Here is a 19,554-nt window from a genome sequence, read left to right on the forward strand (position 1 = left end):
TTATTGGTAATATCACTGTGCTGACAGGGCGGTGATGCTGAATGTTATTGGTGATATCACTCTGTGTTGACAGGGCGGTGATGCTGAATGTTATTGGCATCCTGGTGCTACTGACGACGGTGTGTCTGGCTGGAATTACCACATTCGCCTATTATGCAAAGAAAGGTTGTGATCCTCTGTCGGCGAAGTATATCAGCAATGCCAACCAGGTAAGATGTTCACGTTTCTCACCTGCATATCCTCACTCCTGGGTGTTGCTCGTGTAATCTGTTCATCCAACAGAAAATAGCTACTTGGTGGGATGAGTCAAGTGACGATTGACCTTCAAGGGCCTCACAGGGAGCTGGTGTTATCCGGCCTAATAATAAACCGATCGTTATCGCTATGAGCGTTCACTTAGTCTTGTCGTCCTTTTCAGTTGCTCTGTGACAAGGATTGTCTCCACTTATACTTGATGTATTACAAGGATTGTCTCCTCATATACTTGATGTATTACAAGGGTTGTCTTCTCTTATACTTGATGTATTACAAGGGTTGTCCCCTCTTATATTTGATGTATTACAAGGATTGTCTCCTCTTATACTTGATGTATTACAAGGGTTGTCTCCTCTTATACTTGATGTGTGACAAGGGTTGTCTCCTCTTATACTTGATGTATTACAAGGGTTGTCTCCTCTTATACTTGATGTATTACAAGGGTTGTCTCCTCTTATACTTGATGTATTACAAGGATTGTCTCCTCTTATACGTGATGTATAACAAGGATTGTCCCCTCTTATACTAGATGCATTACAAGTGTTGTCTCCTCTTATACTTGATGTATTACAAGGGTTGTCTCCTCTTATACTTGATGCATTACAAGGGTTGTCCCCTCTTATATTTGATGCATCACAAGGGTTGTCCCCTCTTATACTTGATGTATAACAAGGATTGTCTCCTCTTATACTTGATGTATTACAAGGATTGTCTCCTCTTATACTTGATGTATTACAAGGGTTGTCTCATCTTATACTTGATGCATCACAAGGGTTGTCCCCTCTTATACTTGAAGTATAACAAGGATTGTCTCCTCTTATACTTGATGTATTACAAGGATTGTCTCCTCTTATACTTGATGTATTACAAGGATTGTCTCCTCTTATACTTGATGTATTACAAGGATTGTCTCCTCTTATACTTGATGTATTACAAGGATTGTCTCCTCATATACTTGATGTATCACAAGGGTTGTCTCCTCTTATACTTGATGTATTACAAGGGTTGTCTCCTCTTATACTTGATGTATTACAAGGGTTGTCCCCTCTTATACTTGATGTATTACAAGGGTTGTCTCCTCTTATACTTGATGTATTACAAGGGTTGTCCCTCTTATACTTGATGTATTACAAGGGTTGTCTCCTCTTATACTTGATGTATTACAAGGGTTGTCCCTCTTATACTTGATGTATCACAAGGGTTGTCTCCTCTTATACTTGATGTATTACAAGGATTGTCTCCTCCTCTGATATTACAAGGGTTGTCTCCTCTTATTGATGTATTACAAGGGTTGTCTCCTCTTATACTTGATGTATCACAAGGGTTGTCTCCTCATATACTTGATGTATTACAAGGGTTGTCTCCTCTTATACTTGATGTATTACAAGGGTTGTCTCCTCTTATACTTGATGTATTACAAGGGTTGTCTCCTCTTATACTTGATGATGTATTACAAGGGTTGTCTCCTCTTATACTTGATGTAAGGGTTGTCTCCTCTAATCACTTGGGGGTTGTCTCCTCTTATAGGGTTGTCTCCTCTTATACTTGATGTATTACAAGGATTGTCTCCTCTTATACTTGATGTATTACAAGGGTTGTCTCCTCTTATACTTGATGTATTACAAGGGTTGTCCCCTCTTATACTTGATGTATTGCAAGGGTTGTCTCCTCTTATACTTGATGTATTACAAGGATTGTCTCCTCTTATACTTGATGTATTACAAGGGTTGTCTCCTCTTATACTTGATGTATTACAAGGGTTGTCTCCTCATATACTTGATGTATTACAAGGGTTGTCTCCTCTTATACTTGATGTATTACAAGGGTTGTCTCCTCTTATACTTGATGTATCACAAGGGTTGTCTCCTCTTATACTTGATGTATCACAAGGGTTGTCTCCTCTTATACTTGATGTATTACAAGGGTTGTCTCCTCTCATACTTGATGTATCACAAGGGTTGTCTCCTCTTATACTTGATGTATTACAAGGGTTGTCTCCTCTTATACTTGATGTATCACAAGGGTTGTCTCCTCTTCAGTTGATTCATTATAGCAATGCAAAGGTTGTCTCCCTTTACAGTTAATGTATGGTTAAATATTGTCTCCCCTTCAGCTGATGTATAACAAGGGTTGTCTCCCCTTCAGGTGTTGCATAACAACGCTTGTCTCCTCTTCGGTTGATGCATAATAAGGCTTGTCTCCCCTTCAGTTGATGCATAACAACGCCCCCTTCTGTTGATGTATAACATGTTGTCTCCCCTTCAGGTGATGTATAACGAGGGTTGTCTCCCCTTCAGGTGTTGTATAACAACGGTCGTCTCCCCTTCAGTTGATGTATAACATGTTGTCTCCCCTGCAGATGATGTTTAACGAGGGTTGTCTCCCCTTCAGTTGATGTTTAACGAGGGTTGTCTCCCCTTCAGTTGATGTATAACAAGGGTTGTCTCCTCCTTACAGCTGATTCCCTACTTCGTGATGGAAGTGCTGGGCTATCCAGGTCTTCCCGGCCTCTTCGTCTCCTGCCTTTTCAGTGGAGCACTCAGGTACGCCGTTGACTGGTTTATATTCAGAGAGCAGAGCTGCTGTAGTGCAGGCCCTTGTCACCGTGTACGTATTGCAGCACATGGCTCAGTGGGGTAGCCTGGTGGTTAAAGTGTTCGCTCATCACACTCAAGACCCGGGTTCGATTCCCCATATAGGTACAATGTGTGAAGACCGTTTCTGGTGTTCCCGCCGTTCCAGTGGAGGAATATTGCAAAAAGCAGCGTAAAAGCATACTCACTCACTCATTCACTCTTGCAGCACAATGTCCTCGTGTCTGAATGCCCTGGCTGCTGTGTGTTGGGAGGACTTCCTGAAACCTGTCCTCGGGGAAAGACTGAACGAGGGACAGAAAACACTTGTCACGAAACTTTTGGGTAGGATCTGAATATATCCCCTCTGAAATCACGTGTATTTGAGTTCAATGCATAATTACTGATTGACAAACGTGTGAAACTACAGCGAAATATATATTTAAGCTAAATCATCACTCTTTGTAAGGACGCTATACATTTGAATCATGTTTCGGTGTGAGATATACGTGTCACAGGTCGTACCCGAGTCCTTGATACAGTGTTATCCACTGTAAAACACACATTTTTCTTCATCTTACTTAAAAGATGTGTTCCCTGTTTACCTTGTAGTGCTGGTGTTTGGTGGAGCTGGTATCGGAACGGCCTTTATGGCAAAGAATCTTGGTGGAACAGTTTTACAGGTGAGGCTCATGACACTGTAACATGGGCGGGGAATGTGTTCTGTGGGATACATAGTGGGATGTAATGTGATCCCCTGTAATGTGTTGTCATGCGATGTGATCCCATGAGATGTGAAACCATGAGATGTGAAACCATGAGATGTGAAACCATGTGATGTGAAACCATGTGATGTGATCCCATGTGATGGGAAACCATGAGATGTGATCCCATGTAATGTGAAACCATGTGATGTGAAACCATGTAATGTGATCCCATGTAAAGTGATGTCATGCGATGTGATCCCGTGAGAGGTGAAACCACGAGATGTGAAACCATGTGATGTGAAACCATGTAATGTGATCCCATGTAAAGTGATCCCCTGCAATGTGATCCCATATGACATGATATGATCCCATGTATTGTGATCCAATGTAGTATGATATCATATGATGTGATCCCTCTAATGTGATGTCATGTTATGTGATCCCATGTAATGTGATGTCATGTTATGTGATCCCATGTAATGTGATGTCATGTTATGTGATCCCATGTAATGTGATCCCATGTAATGTAACGCCTTGTCACCAACACTGAAACACGTTAAGAACTTTGTCACGCTCATCGCTGTCATCTCTATGCCACAACATGATTGGGTCCCACCTTCCAAGAGTCACCTTACAGCATAAAGCAATAGTCAAGGCTTACAGTACAATCGAGCTAGATTAGCATAAAAATAACAAATGACGTCATATGACTCCTGCTCAAAAGTCATAGCTACACAGTTCAAGGCCTCAGTAAAGTTTTTAAACGATGTTAAGTCAGCTATGTGGGAGGTCTTTCAAGATGATGGATCAGTCATCAAAGCGATGTCAGATACAGGTCTCTAGTGTGACTTGAACCTCTTGCCCCGTGTATTGCTGTACTAATGTACTGATTTACTGTTGTACTGCTGTATTACTGGACTGGTGTACTCTTGTATTGCTGTAATACTGTACTCTTGTATTGCTGTAATACTGTACTGTTGTACCGTTGTATTGCTGTAATGATGTATTGTTGTATTGCTGTAATGATGTATTGTTGTATTGTTGTATTGATGTACTGCTGTACTGTTGTATTGCTGTAATGCTGTACTGCTGTACTTTTGTATTGCTGTACAGCTGAACTGTTGTATTGCTGTAATGTTGTACTGTTGTATTGATGTACTGCTGTACTTTTGTATTGCTGTACTGCTGTACCGCTGTATTGCAGTACTCCTGTATTGCTGTACTTCTGTACTGTTGTACTGTTGTACTAATGTATTGTTATATTGCTGTACTGCTGTATTCCCGATTCCAGTACTGGTCTACTGCTGTTCTGCTGTACTGCTGTATTGATGTACTCCTGTACTGCTGTGCTGCTGTACTGTTGTACTGCTGTATTGATGTACTCCTGTACTGCTGCATTGCTGTACCGCTGTATTGATGTACTCCTGTACTGCTGTTCTGCTGTACTGCTGTATTGCTGTCTTGTTGTCTCACTGTACTGCTGTATTCCTGTACTTCTGTACTGTTGTACTGCTGTACTGCTGTATTGCTTTATTGCTGTACTACTGTCCTGTAGTATTGCTGTATTGCTGTACTACTGTCCTGTAGTATTGCTGTACTGTTGTACTGCTGTATTGTTGTGTTGCTGTACTACTGTCCTGTTGTATTGATGTATTGCTGTACTACTGTCCTGTAGTATTGATGTATTGCTGTACTGCTGTATTGATGTACTGCTGTACTGCTGTACTGCTGTATTGCTGTATTGATGTACTGTTGTATTGCTGTATTGCTGTATTGCTGTATTGATGTACTGCTGTACTGCTGTACTGCTGTATTGCTGTATTGATGTACTGCTTTACGGCTGTATTGATGTATTGCTGTACTCCTGTATTGCTGTACTTCTGTACTGTTGTACTGGTATACTGCTGTATTGCTGTACTGTTGTATTGCTGTACCGCTGTATTGCTGTACTGATGTACTGATGTATTGATGTACTGTTGTACTGCTGTATTGCTGTACTGTTGTATTTCTGTACTGCTGTACTGTTGTACTGCTGTACTGTTGTACTGTTGTACTGCTGTATTGCTGTATTGCTGTATTGATGTACTGTTGTACTGCTGTATTGCTGTATTGCTGTACTGTTGTACTGCTGTATTGCTGTATTGCTGTATTGATGTACTGCTGTATTGCTGTACTGTTGTATTGCTGTATTGCTGCATTGCTGTATTGCTGTATTGCTGCATTGCTGTATTGATGTACTGCTGTACTGCTGTACTGCTGTATTGATGTACTGCTGCATTGTTGTACTCCTGTACTGCTTTATAGCTGTACTGCTGTATTGCTGTACTGTTGTATTGCTGTACTGTATTACTGCTGAATTGCAGTACTCCTGTATTGCTGTACTTCTGTACTGTTGTACTGGTATACTGCTGTATTGCTGTACTGTTGTACTGCTGTGCTGATGTACTGCTTTACGGCTGTATTGATGTATTGCTGTACTCCTGTATTGCTGTACTTCTGTAGTGTTGTACTGGTATACTGCTGTATTGCTGTACTGTTTTACTGCTGTGCTGATGTACTGCTTTACGGCTGTATTGATGTATTGCTGTACTCCTGTATTGCTGTACTTCTGTACTGTTGTACTGGTATACTGCTGTATTGCTGTACTGTTGTATTGCTGTACCGCTGTATTGCTGTACTGATGTACTGATGTATTGATGTACTGTTGTACTGCTGTATTGCTGTACTGTTGTATTTCTGTACTGCTGTACTGTTGTACTGCTGTACTGTTGTACTGTTGTACTGCTGTATTCTGAACTGCTGTACTGCTGTACTGTTGTATTACTGTACTGTTGTACTGCTGTAATGGTGTATTGCTGTACTGTTGTATTTCTGTACTGCTGTACTGTTGTACTGTTGTACTGCTGTATTCTGAACTGCTGTACTGCTGTACTGTTGTATTGCTGTACTGTTGTACTGCTGTATTCTGAACTGCTGTACTGCTGTACTGTTGTATTACTGTACTGTTGTACTGCTGTATTACTGTACTGCTGTACTGCTGTACTGTTGTATTGCTGTACTGTTGTACTGCTGTATTCTGAACTGCTGTACTGCTGTACTGTTGTATTACTGTACTGTTGTACTGCTGTATTGCTGTACTGCTGTACTGTTGTATTTCTGTACTGCTGTACTGTTGTATTGCTGTAATGGTGTATTGTTGTACTGCTGTATTGCTGTACTGTTGTACTGCTGTATTACTGTACTGTTGTACTGCTGTACTGTTGTATTACTGTACTGTTGTACTGCTGTATTGCTGTACTGCTGTACTGTTGTATTTCTGTACTGCTGTACTGTTGTATTGCTGTAATGGTGTATTGTTGTACTGCTGTATTGCTGTACTGTTGTACTGCTGTATTACTGTACTGTTGTACTGCTGTACTGCTGTATTACTGTACTGTTGTACTGCTGTACTGTTGTATTACTGTACTGTTGTACTGCTGTATTGCTGTACTGCTGTACTGTTGTATTGCTGTAATGGTGTATTGTTGTACTGCTGTATTGCTGTATTGCTGTACTGTTGTATTTCTGTACTGCTGTACTCTTGTACTGTTGTACTGCTGTATTCTGTACTGTTGTATTGCTGTACTGCTGTACTGCTGTACTGTTGTATTGCTGTAATGATGTACTGTTGTATTGCTGTACTGTTGTACTGCTGTACTGTTGTACTGCTGTACTGTTGTATTGCTGCACTGTTGTATTGCTGTACTGTTGTACTGCTGTACTGTTGTATTGCTGTACTGTTGTATTGCTGTACTGTTGTATTACTGTACTGTTTCACTGCTGTACTGTTGTATTGCTGTAATGATGTACTGTTGTATTGCTGTACTGTTTCACTGCTGTACTGTTGTATTGCTGTAATGATGTACTGTTGTATTGCTGTACTGTTGTACTGCTGTACTGTTGTACTGCTGTACTGTTGTATTGCTGCACTGTTGTATTGCTGTACTGTTGTACTGCTGTACTGTTGTATTGCTGTACTGTTGTATTGCTGTACTGTTGTATTACTGTACTGTTTCACTGCTGTACTGTTTCACTGCTGTACTGTTGTATTGCTGTAATGATGTACTGTTGTATTGCTGTACTGTTGTACTGCTGTACTGTTGTATTGCTGTACTGCTGTATTGCTGTACTGCTGTATTGCTGTACTGCTGTATTGCTGTATATCTGTATTGCTGTACTGCTGTATTGCTGTATATCTGTATTGCTGTACTGACAGATTACACGTCACGGAAAGGCTGACATGGCAGAATATGCTAATCTTCTTGGCGAACACCTGTTATCACTGTTTGAAAAAGCTTTAACGTATGCATAACGTATGCATGTTCAAAAAGATAAAGATACCGGACAGCAAGTAGTATCAGCCCTTACTCACTCTATCCCCGACTAGCGCAGGATGCTTGGTGGGCGTCTCCACGTTTGATCTTACTTCCATTAGGTGTGTCATGTTTCAGGCCTCACTGAGCTTCACCGGGGCGGCCTCGGGGCCTCTGCTCGGGATGTTTGCTCTCGGCGCCTTCTTCCCCTGGGCTAACTGGATTGTAAGTACAGTGGCTCAGATGATGACAGGTACACCCTTGTCTCGTGTGCAGTAAATAGATTAGTCCTTCCTTCATGTATGGTTAAAAGAGTAATTTTCTTAGATAAAATATATTATCTACAGCAGTTTACGGTGTATTGTGTTCTTCAAGGAGCAGTAGTCGGCGGTGTTCCTGTTTACGGTGTATTATGTTGTACAGCAGCAGTGGTCGGAGGTGTTCCTGTTTACGGTGTATTATGTTGTACAGCAGCAGTGGTCGGAGGTGTTCCTGTTTACGGTGTATTGTGTTCTACAATGAGCAGTAGTCGGCGGTGTTCCTGTTTACGGTGTATTGTGTTCTACAGCAGCAGTGGTTTGCGGTGTTCCTGTTTACGGTGTATTATGTTCTACAATGAGCAGTAGTCGGCGGTGTTCCTGTTTACGGTGTATTATGTTGTACAGCAGCAGTGGTTGGCGGTGTTCCTGTTTACGGTGCATTGTGTTCTACAATGAGCAGTAGTTGGCGGTGTTCCTGTTTACGGTGTATTGTGTTCTACAGCAGCAGTGGTTTGCGGTGTTCCTGTTTACGGTGTATTATGTTCTACAGGGAGCAGTGGTCGGCGGTGTTCTTGTCTACGGTGTATTATGTTCTACAGGGAGCAGTGGTCGGCGGTGTGCTGGGATTGGTGTTCCCTCTCTGGATCTCTATAGGAGCTTACACCGTTGTAGGAACACCGTCTGGTCTTGAGTATCCAACCTACAACTGTAGCTTCTCTAACAACACCATCTCCGTGGCGACAACGACGTCAACGATACTGACAACATCAGAAGCTACCAGTCAACAGTGAGTAGCGCGAGTAGTGATGTGACTTTAAACTGAATGGAGGACAAACTGACAGGCTATTACTGCTTACTACAGCATCCACTTTGAAGCAGATTCTGTTCGACAGCCACAGGCTAATGCGAGATATTAGTTCGTATGTTATACTTGTTCATAAAGACTTACACAGTGTACAATCCGTAATGTTTCAGTGTGCTGGTTTATCAGCCCTGTACACAGTGTCCTATCCATGTTTCAGTGCTGGTTTATCAGCCCTATACACAGTGTCCTATCCATGTTTCAGTGCTGGTTTATCAGCCCTGTACACAGTGTCCTATCCATGTTTCAGTGCTGGTTTATCAGCCCTGTACACAGTGTCCTATCCATATTTCAGTACTGGTTTATCAGCCCTGTACACAGTGTCCTATCCATGTTTCAGTACTGGTTTATCAGCCCTGTACACAGTGTTCTATCCATAATGTTTCAGTACTGGTTTATCAGCCCTGTACACAGTGTCATACCTGTGGTACCCAGGTATCGGTGCTGGGACGGTGATCATTGTTGGTCTCGCGGTCAGCGCCCTAACAGGTCAGTTGAACAGGTCACGCGTCCGCTTGTACAAAGCGCTTTGACTGTGTGACAAGTCTGTTTTAATAGAGCTACTAACGTCATAAAGATACGAACGTCATCGAGCTAGGAACATCGTCATAGCGCTAGGAACGTCACAGAGCTACGAACGTCATCGAGTTACGAACGTCATACAGCTAGGAACGTCACAGAGCTATAGACGTCATAGAGCATCGAACGTCATAGAGCTGGGGTTCGGCATATAGCTGTTAACGTCATAGAGCTCACATGGGCCCTGGGTGCCGTTCCACTAATCGATCTTAACTAAGATCAATCTTAGCAAGTTACGCCAATTTTACAATCGTCTTAACTAAATGTTACACCCGTTCCACTAACCGATCTTAGGCCGATCGTAGCCGGTCCCGATCTTACATTGTTCACTTCATGACCCGTCCCTATTCTAAACCATGACGTTGCAATATTGTTGTACAAATGTATGACACTGACTCCCTCGGCTGTGTTCCCATGACGACAGTGGTCAGACTGGCCTCACATTTGTAAGGCTTCAGTGCTGTGTTTGTTTACATCACAGAAATAAACAAATTCATTTCATGTGGGTTTTAGGGGGCGTTCATGGTGAAATGCTCGCTCTTCTCCTTCTTCACATAGAATATGAAAGCCACCATTTTGGTTTTCTCTACGATTGATTTTAGCGATCCTAAGTTCATGAAGTTGGTCAGGAGCAGCCTTAGACTTTGGATATTAACTTTACGACTGACTTGGGTAAGATTGGTTAGTGGAACGGTAAGCCGATCGTAACGTCATGCTAAGATTGGGATTTTAGGGGTTTACGATTGGCGTAGGGTTAGGATCGGTTAGTGGAACGGCACCCTGGTTGTCTCCAGCTGAATGGCCTCATTAATACTTCTGTGTGACAATCGAGGCAACATGTATCATTTACTCGCTGGAACCGGGCTATTTGGTGGTCCGTCTATTTACTTCAGCAAATTCACACGTTCACAGACGGGATGACAAGTGTGCCGGTTCTGACGTCCAGACAGAGATTCAGCTCTGAACCTACTGGTGTAGACCGTGATGAGGAAATATGTTACCCAATCTCCGAAAGCAAGCAATCGACTTTTTAACCGCTTACCAGTTTAACCGTTTCTTGATCTGCTATAAATGACATTCTTTTGCTTCAGGGTTCCTCTAAACGATCGTTTGAGAATTATTTCTATGCATTGTGTGATGTCCGGCAGGCATGAATCAACTGGGTGATGTTGACACGACGTATCTGGTCCCTTTCTTCGACCGCCTCATCTGCTGCCTGCCTGACCCCGTCAGTAGATGTCTCCGCTGTAGCCAAGAGTTCAAACACCCGAAGGTAGGTCTCAGATTTCAAATACACGGAGGCAGGTCTCAGAGTTCAAACACCCGAAGGTAGGTCTCAGATTTCAAACACCCGAAGGTAGGTCTCAGGTCTCAGATTTCAAACACCCGAAGGTAGGTCTCAGAGGTCAAACAGAAGGTAGGTCTCAGAGGTCAAACACCCGAAGGTAGGTCTCAGAGGTCAAACACCCGAAGGTAGGTCTCAGAGTTCAAACACCCGAAGGTAGGTCTCAGAGTTCAAACACCCGAAGGTAGGTCTCAGAGTTCAAACACCCGAAGGTAGGTCTCAGAGTTCAAACACCCGAAGGTAGGTCTCAGAGTTCAAACACCCGAAGGTAGGTCTCAGAGTTCAAACACCCGAAGGTAGGTCTCAGAGTTCAAACACCCGAAGGTAGGTCTCAGAGTTCAAACACCCGAAGGTAGGTCTCAGATTTCAAACACCCGAAGGTAGGTCTCAGATTTCAAATACACGGAGGTAGGTCTCAGATTTCAGACACACGGTGGTAGCTCTCAGAGGTCAAACACCCGAAGGTAGATCACAGTTTAGACACACGTAGGTAGGTCTCCCTGACGGATGTGCCCTTGAGTTCAGACACTTGGAGATGAGTATCACTGGTAGATGTGTCCTGCAGTTCAGACACTCGGAGATGAGTCTCACTGGTAGATGTGTCCTGCAGTTCAGACACTCGGAGATGAGTCTCACATGTGGATGTGTCCTGCAGTTCAGACACTCGGAGATGAGTCTCACTGGCAGATGTGTCCTGGAGTTCAGACACTCTGAGATGAGTCTCACTGGTAGATGTGTCCTGCAGTTCAGACACTCGGAGATGAGTCTCACTGGTAGATGTGTCCTGCAGTTCAGACACTGGTAGATGTGTTCAGTTCTGACACACAAATGTGTGTCTCACATGTGGATGTGTCCAGAAAGTCTGACACTCAGGGATCGGTCTCTTTTGTGGATGTTTTCAAAAGTTCAGAGACAAGTAGATTTAAGGATACATTTGACTAACAGTTAAAATTTGTGATGATATACATGTTCCTGGATTTTCACTAATTTTACCTGTCTTGTAGAGACAGTTATTCTTTTGAAAGGTATGTTTTATCAATAAATATATGCCTGGTCATTAAACCTGCAGGTATATATAGTAAATTATTACCCTTAAGATAAATTTGTCGAAATCTGATTGGTCAATAGCCAAAGCATGCAAAACCATGTGGTGGATTTGCCAGGGTGTACGAACCGTATATCCCGTCAAATCTGTCATGTGACACACTACACGGGTTGTACGAATGACCATGACCTTAGGTGGAATGTGGCTTCAAAACGGCTTCTCGCGTTGAAATTTTAGAGTTGACTTATACAACTATGTGTATAAACAGAGCACTAAAACTATTGCCATAATTTCCTATTTGTTTGTGTCAATAAATGTATCCAAAACATAAAATGTTTCTGTATTTCACTTGTCGTTTGATAAAACCTCAAATTCGATATTTTTAATCATAAACCAAGCCATCCCGAGTTATCTCCCTTTATGACCGTTCAGGAAAAATCATGGCGAAATGTTTTGTGTCTCATTCTGCCCATGATTGAATGTTGTTATTTAAAGATAAGCTAAATTAAAAGATCTTAAGGGTAATAAATTCGCCACACGGTGTTTTCGAAGGGTGTACGGGACTGTAAGACCCTTGTAAATTCCGTATTTCCTGAGGCGCTGCGCCTCGCCTGCATGTATGATAAAGTGTCTTGTGTACTTTGAACATAAAGTTAATGTTCTGGGCCCCTCTTTCACAAAGCGATCGTAACCCTAAGACAACCCTAACTCCCAAACTTTAACATAGACTTACGACAGTCGTAGCGCTATGGTGATCGTAACTCCCAAACTTTAACATAGACTTACGACAGTCGTAGCGCTAAGGTGATCGTAACTCCCGTATTTTAACATGGACTTACGACAGTCGTAGCGCTAAGGTGATCGTTACTCCCACACTTTAGCATAGATTTACGACAGTCGTAGCGCTATAGGGATCGTAACTCCCACACTTTAACATAGACTTACGACAGTCGTAGCGCTATGGTGATCGTAACTCCCGTATTTTAACATAGACTTACGACAGTCGTAGCGCTAAGGTGATCGTAACTCCCACACTTTAACATAGACTTACGACAGTCGTAGGGCTATGGTGATCGTAACTCCCACACTTTAACATAGACTTACGACAGTCGTAGCGCTATGGTGATCGTAACTCCCACACTTTAACATAGACTTACGACAGTCGCAGCGCTAAGGTAATCGTAACTCCCATACTTTAACATAGACTTACGACAGTCGTAGCGCTGTGGTGACCGTAAATCCCATACTTTAACATAGACTTACGACAGTCGTAGCGCTATGGTGATCGTAACTCCCATACTTTAACATAGACTTACGACAGTCGTAGCGCTGTGGTGATCGTAACTCCCATACTTTAACATAGACTTACGACAGTCGCAGCGCTAAGGTAATCGTAACTCCCATACTTTAACATAGACTTACGACAGTCGTAGCGCTGTGGTGACCGTAACTCCCATACTTTAACATAGACTTACGACAGTCGTAGCGCTGTGGTGATCGTAACTCCCATACTTTAACATAGACTTACGACAGTCGTAGCGCTGTGGCGATCGTAACTCCCATACTTTAACATGGACTTACGACAGTCGTAGCGCTGTGGTGATCGTAACTCCCACATTTTAACATAGCCTTACGTCAGTCGTAGCGCTGTGGTGATCGTTACTCCCATACTTTAACATAGACTTACGACAGTCGTAGCGCTAAGGTGATCGTAACTCCCATACTTTAACATAGACTTACCACAGTCGTAGCGCTATGGGGATCGTAACTCCCATACTTTAACATAGACTTACCACAGTCGTAGGGCTGTGGTGATCGTAACTCCCATACTTTAACATAGACTTACGACAGTCGTAGCGCTGTGGTGATCGTAACTCCCACATTTTAACATAGACTTACGTCAGTCGTAGCGCTATGGTGATCGTAGCTCCTAAACTTTAACGAAGACTTACGACAGTCGTAGCGCTACGATAGCTTTGTGAAGTTGGCCCCCTGAACCTCAGTATGAAATAGTGGGTATACCATCATAGATAATGTTTGTAATGTTTGCCAATAATGTGAGAACGTTAAGGATGTAATAGAAATGGGGAAATATACATGATACACCGTTAAGGGCAATGGGTTTATCAGTCACGAATCTTGAACATAGGATTATTTCAGCTGAAAGTAAACGCTCTGCAGTCTTTCTACAACGTTCAGTAGTTATTTTGCCAGCTAGTTGCAGTGAAACACATGAAGGATATTGAAGACCGACACATACATTAAAGAACAATAAACTTTGTTTTTTTGTACTCTTCTAACCATTACATATGAAAGATTTGTGGTTAGTCTTATGCGGAACACCAAATTCATTCTTAAAAAAAGTTTGGTTAATTAATACTGAGCGATTATAAGTTGCCAAAAAGTCGCCTGCTTCACTCTCGCCCGCCAACGAAACCACAGACAGGTTACGTAACTCTGTGGCCAGAGCACTGCAGTGACGTCATATGAGGAAGGATTTTCAGTTAGCTGTATATAAAGTGTGTAGCAAGCTCGTCATTTTTGATGATTTTGTGGAAGCCTGGAACGATATCTTACTTGTGTTCAGATCGCTCACGGAAGTTAAAGAATCAAAACTACTTACTAGTTGTAGTAAAATATGTATATGATTGATGACCATAAAGATTTTCCATGACACAACTTGTAACAACGATTTCTTCCTCGGAAGCGAGGTTGTGGTCGAAGTGACAATAATATTGTAAATAGTATTATATTGACACCCACCTCGCTTCCACGAGAGAAATTGTCATGTTATAAGTTATGTCATGCAAAATCCTATTAGCCTCAATCAAATACATATTTTACTACCTAATAGAAAGTAGTTTTGATTTTATTACTGGGTGTAAACAAACCTAAATAGCATTTATCCTCAGACTGGCGGATGTTCGCGACGGGGCGCCGCCATTTTTGAAAATCGTGAAGTCACGGGCTAAAGTCTGTTAGAATTAATGAGATTATGGTTTGTTTTCATCAAGTTAGAAAATCAAAACTACTTTCTTCTCGTAGTTAAATATGTATTTGAATCATGACTAAAAGGATTTTGCATGACACAGTTGCAACTTGTAACATAACGATTTCTTCCACGGAAGCGAGGTGGGGGTCGAAGTGACAATACTGCGCGATAAATTTCTTGCTACATTCACGTGGTTAACATCCACTCACCAGTATGTAGATACTAGTCAATGTACGTCTTTATATTTCGTCTTATATTCCTAATAAGATTATTATCATACTTGTAGGCATTTTGAAACTTAATAAAAAGCGGGCGATCTGCTGAACCTTATAATGAATTTATAACAGGACTGTAATATCTAGACATTTGATAGTTTGCCAATGTGAATCATAATTCGCACACACGCCCTAGTGTATGTTGTCTGTCTCATTACACTTCACGGCGAAAACAACGATTCTGTTGAATGCTACGACAAGTGAGTAAAAAGAAAATGCAAATATTCAAATTAAAACAGATTAAAGTTATAGGAACAATGTCAGGCTATTACCTTAGCTTGTTCGAAGAATGTATCCATCAATATCCACAAAAACAAGTGATATGCCATTCATCTGCAGCTGTTCCAAGTGATGTGTCTTTTAACAGTCTAATATACGAAAAAAGTTTCAGGTATTTCACATTGGTGTATAGTCTCATTGGTCACCCAAGATAGCACACCTTGCAACTAAGTGCATAATGTCCGCCATTCTTTCAAAAAAGTAATTTAGTTAATAGCCAATAACGAGCAATCATCAATGTATTGGCGGTTAGTCCTTTGAAAGAAGACGTTGTTTTTACACTGACACAGACACGACAGAGTATATTCAGTATAGATTAGTAAATCTACATACATAAACACTACCTTTTGACAAATCCGCTGTGCAAGATAAAAGTAATTACTCAATCAGCGTGTTATCGGTTAATCCTTTGATCAATGTTTATAATGTTGAGTATTTACTCCAACACAAGAAATGCCAAACGGGAACCTTTGTCGGGTAATCTAAGTGGTGCTACCACTAATTATACCTGTTATAAATTCATTAACTGACCATCAAGTGAATGATAGCAAATAACATATGTAGTTTTATACCACATGACACTGGTTACAACAAGGGAGTATTAATTGCTGTATTGCATGTGAAAACTTATGGGCCGACACTATTTTGAGAATACGAACAGAACTTCATTGTTGCATAATAAATACATATAAGCATTTGCTGTGTTCTAAACCTATGTACCTATTTACCTAAGTAAATAACCAGATTCTTCTAGCAATGGCAAAGTAGGGTTGTTTAGTTTACGGATTCAAATAAATCAAATGTCAGACGTAATAGACGTCATATTTTTACATGACATGATTAAATATCGAGGTAAAAAAACCCAGAGAAATGGGATCAATTTGGATCAGTCATTATACCATCCAGGCATTAGAAAACCTGAAAAAGCCCACACTGCTTTGATACTTTATTACAATCAGACAAGAACTACCGGGGATATTTTCAAATAACTGCATCTGATGGACATCTACCCTTCTTAATGTCGCACTGTTTAGGTTGAAGAAATTAACCGTAACCGTGATGAGCGAGGCTGATCATCGTTTTCACTATCACTAGCGTCTGGCTCGAACAAATAAGGCCGAGCGACACCAAGCGATTTTCACAGAATCGTCTATCAAAACAAGTTGTAACTCGGAAACTAGGCAAAGCAGGAGACAAAATTAAATGACAGTAGATAGTGAGAACATATAGCTTTCATTTTTCACAACAGTTGTCACGATTTCAGGTTTATACAAACCTGTAAACAACATAATTTAGCCCCTGAAATGTACATGAATTCTGCATCGGCCCATTCGTAACTACTCGCCTCTTTCCGTGACTTACAAGAAGGCTCGTACCCCTAACGTACGCCATTATTGCCAAGAATAGTGGCAAACCAATCAAATCGCGGGTAGTAAAACGCATTTTGAAGCATGAAAATGGCGGCAGCGTTGAAGTTTGAAACATCGCTAAACAATGCAAAGCACAATTCAAACATAAACTTTGAGCTAAAGGATCAGAAACTTTAAACACTGAAACATATTTACAAAGGGGAATGACTGTATTGCTGTTTTGCCCACGGGCTATAGGATATTCTATAAGCCATGTTTGGAAATTCAGAGTTATCGTTCCTTGGTAATGGTACTAGGCTATTTTCATCTCCATGCCCGTTTGCGCTTAGACAGAGCCCAATCGCAAACATGGCCACGAGAGGGATACGAGACGCCATCCGGCTTGCCGGAATGACACGAGTAGTTACGAATGGCATCGGCCCTCATATCTACTCCTCACATGACGTCACGGAGACGCGCCGCTCTGATTAATTTAAAATTTGTTCGCGGGTGAGAATTGTGCACTGTTGTCAAAAAGGTCGATTTAAGTTAATTAAAGATCGAAATGAGTAGTTTTAATGACGGGGTTTCATTTATAACGATGGCAATTAGTGATTTATGCATTTGTACCCCCATAGAGATATGTGATTTTTAACAATTCCATACACCAGTGACGTGAGTTTTTACTTCCTTGTTCCAGGAACTTCGGTCCGAGGCCAAGATGATGGAAGTGGTGACAGTGTATAACGTAACCACAGATCGATCTGTGGAGGACACGCCTCCGGTCCAAGGGGTGTCAATCAAACATCACATCTCGTAATCCTTCCCCTACAATTGTTTATGAAGAAAATCTACAAGATCCAACTAATTTCTGAATCACAGACAGAAAATAGCAAGGGTACCATTTGTCAATTTGTGGTCAACTGTCACGTGACTCCTAGATGCCGTTAATGTTTGTGTGTGGAGAAGTTTACTGAATGGTTGATATAAAGACATAATATGAAGCTTGTATCTAACCAGTCAACATCTATATACACAGATAACTTTTGTAGATAAAAACATGCAATAGCGTAGAAATTTCAAACCTGATTACCCGTGTTTTATATAGTGAAGGGGAAGGTGCAATATGTCAGGATGAAATACAGGAACACATCAAACAATGGTCAGAGTCACCTCCTGGAATTCAGACCACGTTTACAAGTGACCAGGGTATGCGCATTGTTTTAGGGGAAGTATAGTTGAGTAGGAAGAGTATAAGCACTGTTGGACGGAACAGGCTGACATACAGATCTGATCGACAGACTCAGGTATCTGCATGTCATAGTGTCCAGAGAGCGTCGACTGTTTCCCCATTACAGCAATCACGGGTTTGTCTGGTCGAATTACTTGGTTGACAGCATGTCATGGTACCCAGAGTGCGTGGACTGTTTCCCCATTACAGCAATCACGGGTTTGTCTGGTCGAATTACTTGGTTGACAGCATGTCATGGTACCAAGAGTGAGTGAACTGTTTCCCCCATTACAGCAATCACGGGCTTGTCTAGTCCGGTTACAAGCTTAAGGTTGACAGCATGTCATGGCACCCAGAGGTCATGGACCGTTTCCCGTTACATCATTCACGGGTTTGTCTAGTCCGGTTACTTGACTTACGACATGTCGTATCTACAGGGTGCCCTTGTCTGGAGTATTGGTGCCTTAATCAACAAATAAATATGTTGACACGCCAAGATAAACCGGTTTGGGGTCAGTCTGTGTGTTTCGCGTGATGTAGTGATGTAGTGATGTAGTGATGTAGAGCTAGGGGTAGTGCTAACAAAGAATCAAGATGGCAACAAAACCAGGGTATGAGTTCTGGCACGGACGAGGGGCGTAGCTCCACACATCCAATAGCTGCGTCGTGAACCCTGCAGCCCGGTTTTCAAGAAGATTACATGAACATATATCAATGCTGACGTCATTCATGGTGACACGTGGGTACCCGGGAGGAATACAGGGTAGGCGATATGTCTTGACAACAGGGGCACTACCATAATTCCAAACGGCGATGTTATCCACCACTGTACCATGACACTGAAGTATGCCTGGTTCTGATTGGTCAGAACAAGATAAAGTTAGGGATTCAGTTCTACAGGATCATTATGCAGAGATGTATACCTGTATTGTTCCAGGATCCGCTGAGTAACACAACCATCAAGAGTTCAGATATTTTATTTACAATGAAAGAAAAACTTGGAACGTAATGACATCCTAACTAATACGAGAACCAATACAACTGTATTCATCCAGGACAAGCGATGGTATGCCCCCCTGAACTCGTGATTCGTCAAGGATTTTGAAGAAAAAACACACGTCAAGCACTGCTTCCGTAAGTCAGACACTGCCCCTGTACGTCAAACACTGCTCCTGTACGTCATACACTGCTCTTGTACGTCAAACACTGCCTCTGTACGTTAAACACTGCTCCTGTACGTCAGACACTGCCCCTCTACGTCAAACACTGCCCCTGTACGTCAAACACTGCTCCTGTACGTCATACACTGCTCTTGTACGTCAAACACTGCCTTTGTACGTTAAACACTGCTCCTGTACGTCAGACACTGCCCCTCTACGTCAAACACTGCCCCTGTACGTCAAACACTGCTCCTGTACGTCATACACTGCTCTTGTACGTCAAACACTGC

General features: G+C 41.9%; 1 protein-coding gene across 3 annotated transcripts in view; it reads left to right on the forward strand.

Moving 5' to 3' along the window:
* Positions 1 to 17,957, forward strand: part of LOC124268514 (sodium-coupled monocarboxylate transporter 1-like) — a 52,212-nt gene extending 34,255 nt beyond the window's left edge. For 2 of the 3 annotated variants that reach the window (XM_046703496.1, XM_046703497.1), the window contains 9 exons: positions 74 to 209; positions 2,713 to 2,798; positions 3,058 to 3,173; positions 3,441 to 3,511; positions 8,026 to 8,112; positions 8,747 to 8,934; positions 9,398 to 9,498; positions 10,737 to 10,861; positions 17,574 to 17,957. In XM_046703496.1, coding sequence (XP_046559452.1) covers positions 74 to 209; positions 2,713 to 2,798; positions 3,058 to 3,173; positions 3,441 to 3,511; positions 8,026 to 8,112; positions 8,747 to 8,934; positions 9,398 to 9,498; positions 10,737 to 10,861; positions 17,574 to 17,693 — 1,030 coding nt within the window. In that variant the 3' untranslated portion in view covers positions 17,694 to 17,957. The other variant, XM_046703499.1, reaches the window with a different exon arrangement.
* The last annotated feature ends 1,597 nt before the right edge of the window (positions 17,958 to 19,554 follow it).

This window comes from Haliotis rubra, unplaced genomic scaffold (assembly GCF_003918875.1).
Source record: "Haliotis rubra isolate DU_JTF1 unplaced genomic scaffold, ASM391887v1 Scf1388, whole genome shotgun sequence".
In the NCBI taxonomy this organism is placed as follows: Eukaryota; Metazoa; Mollusca; class Gastropoda; order Lepetellida; family Haliotidae; genus Haliotis; species Haliotis rubra.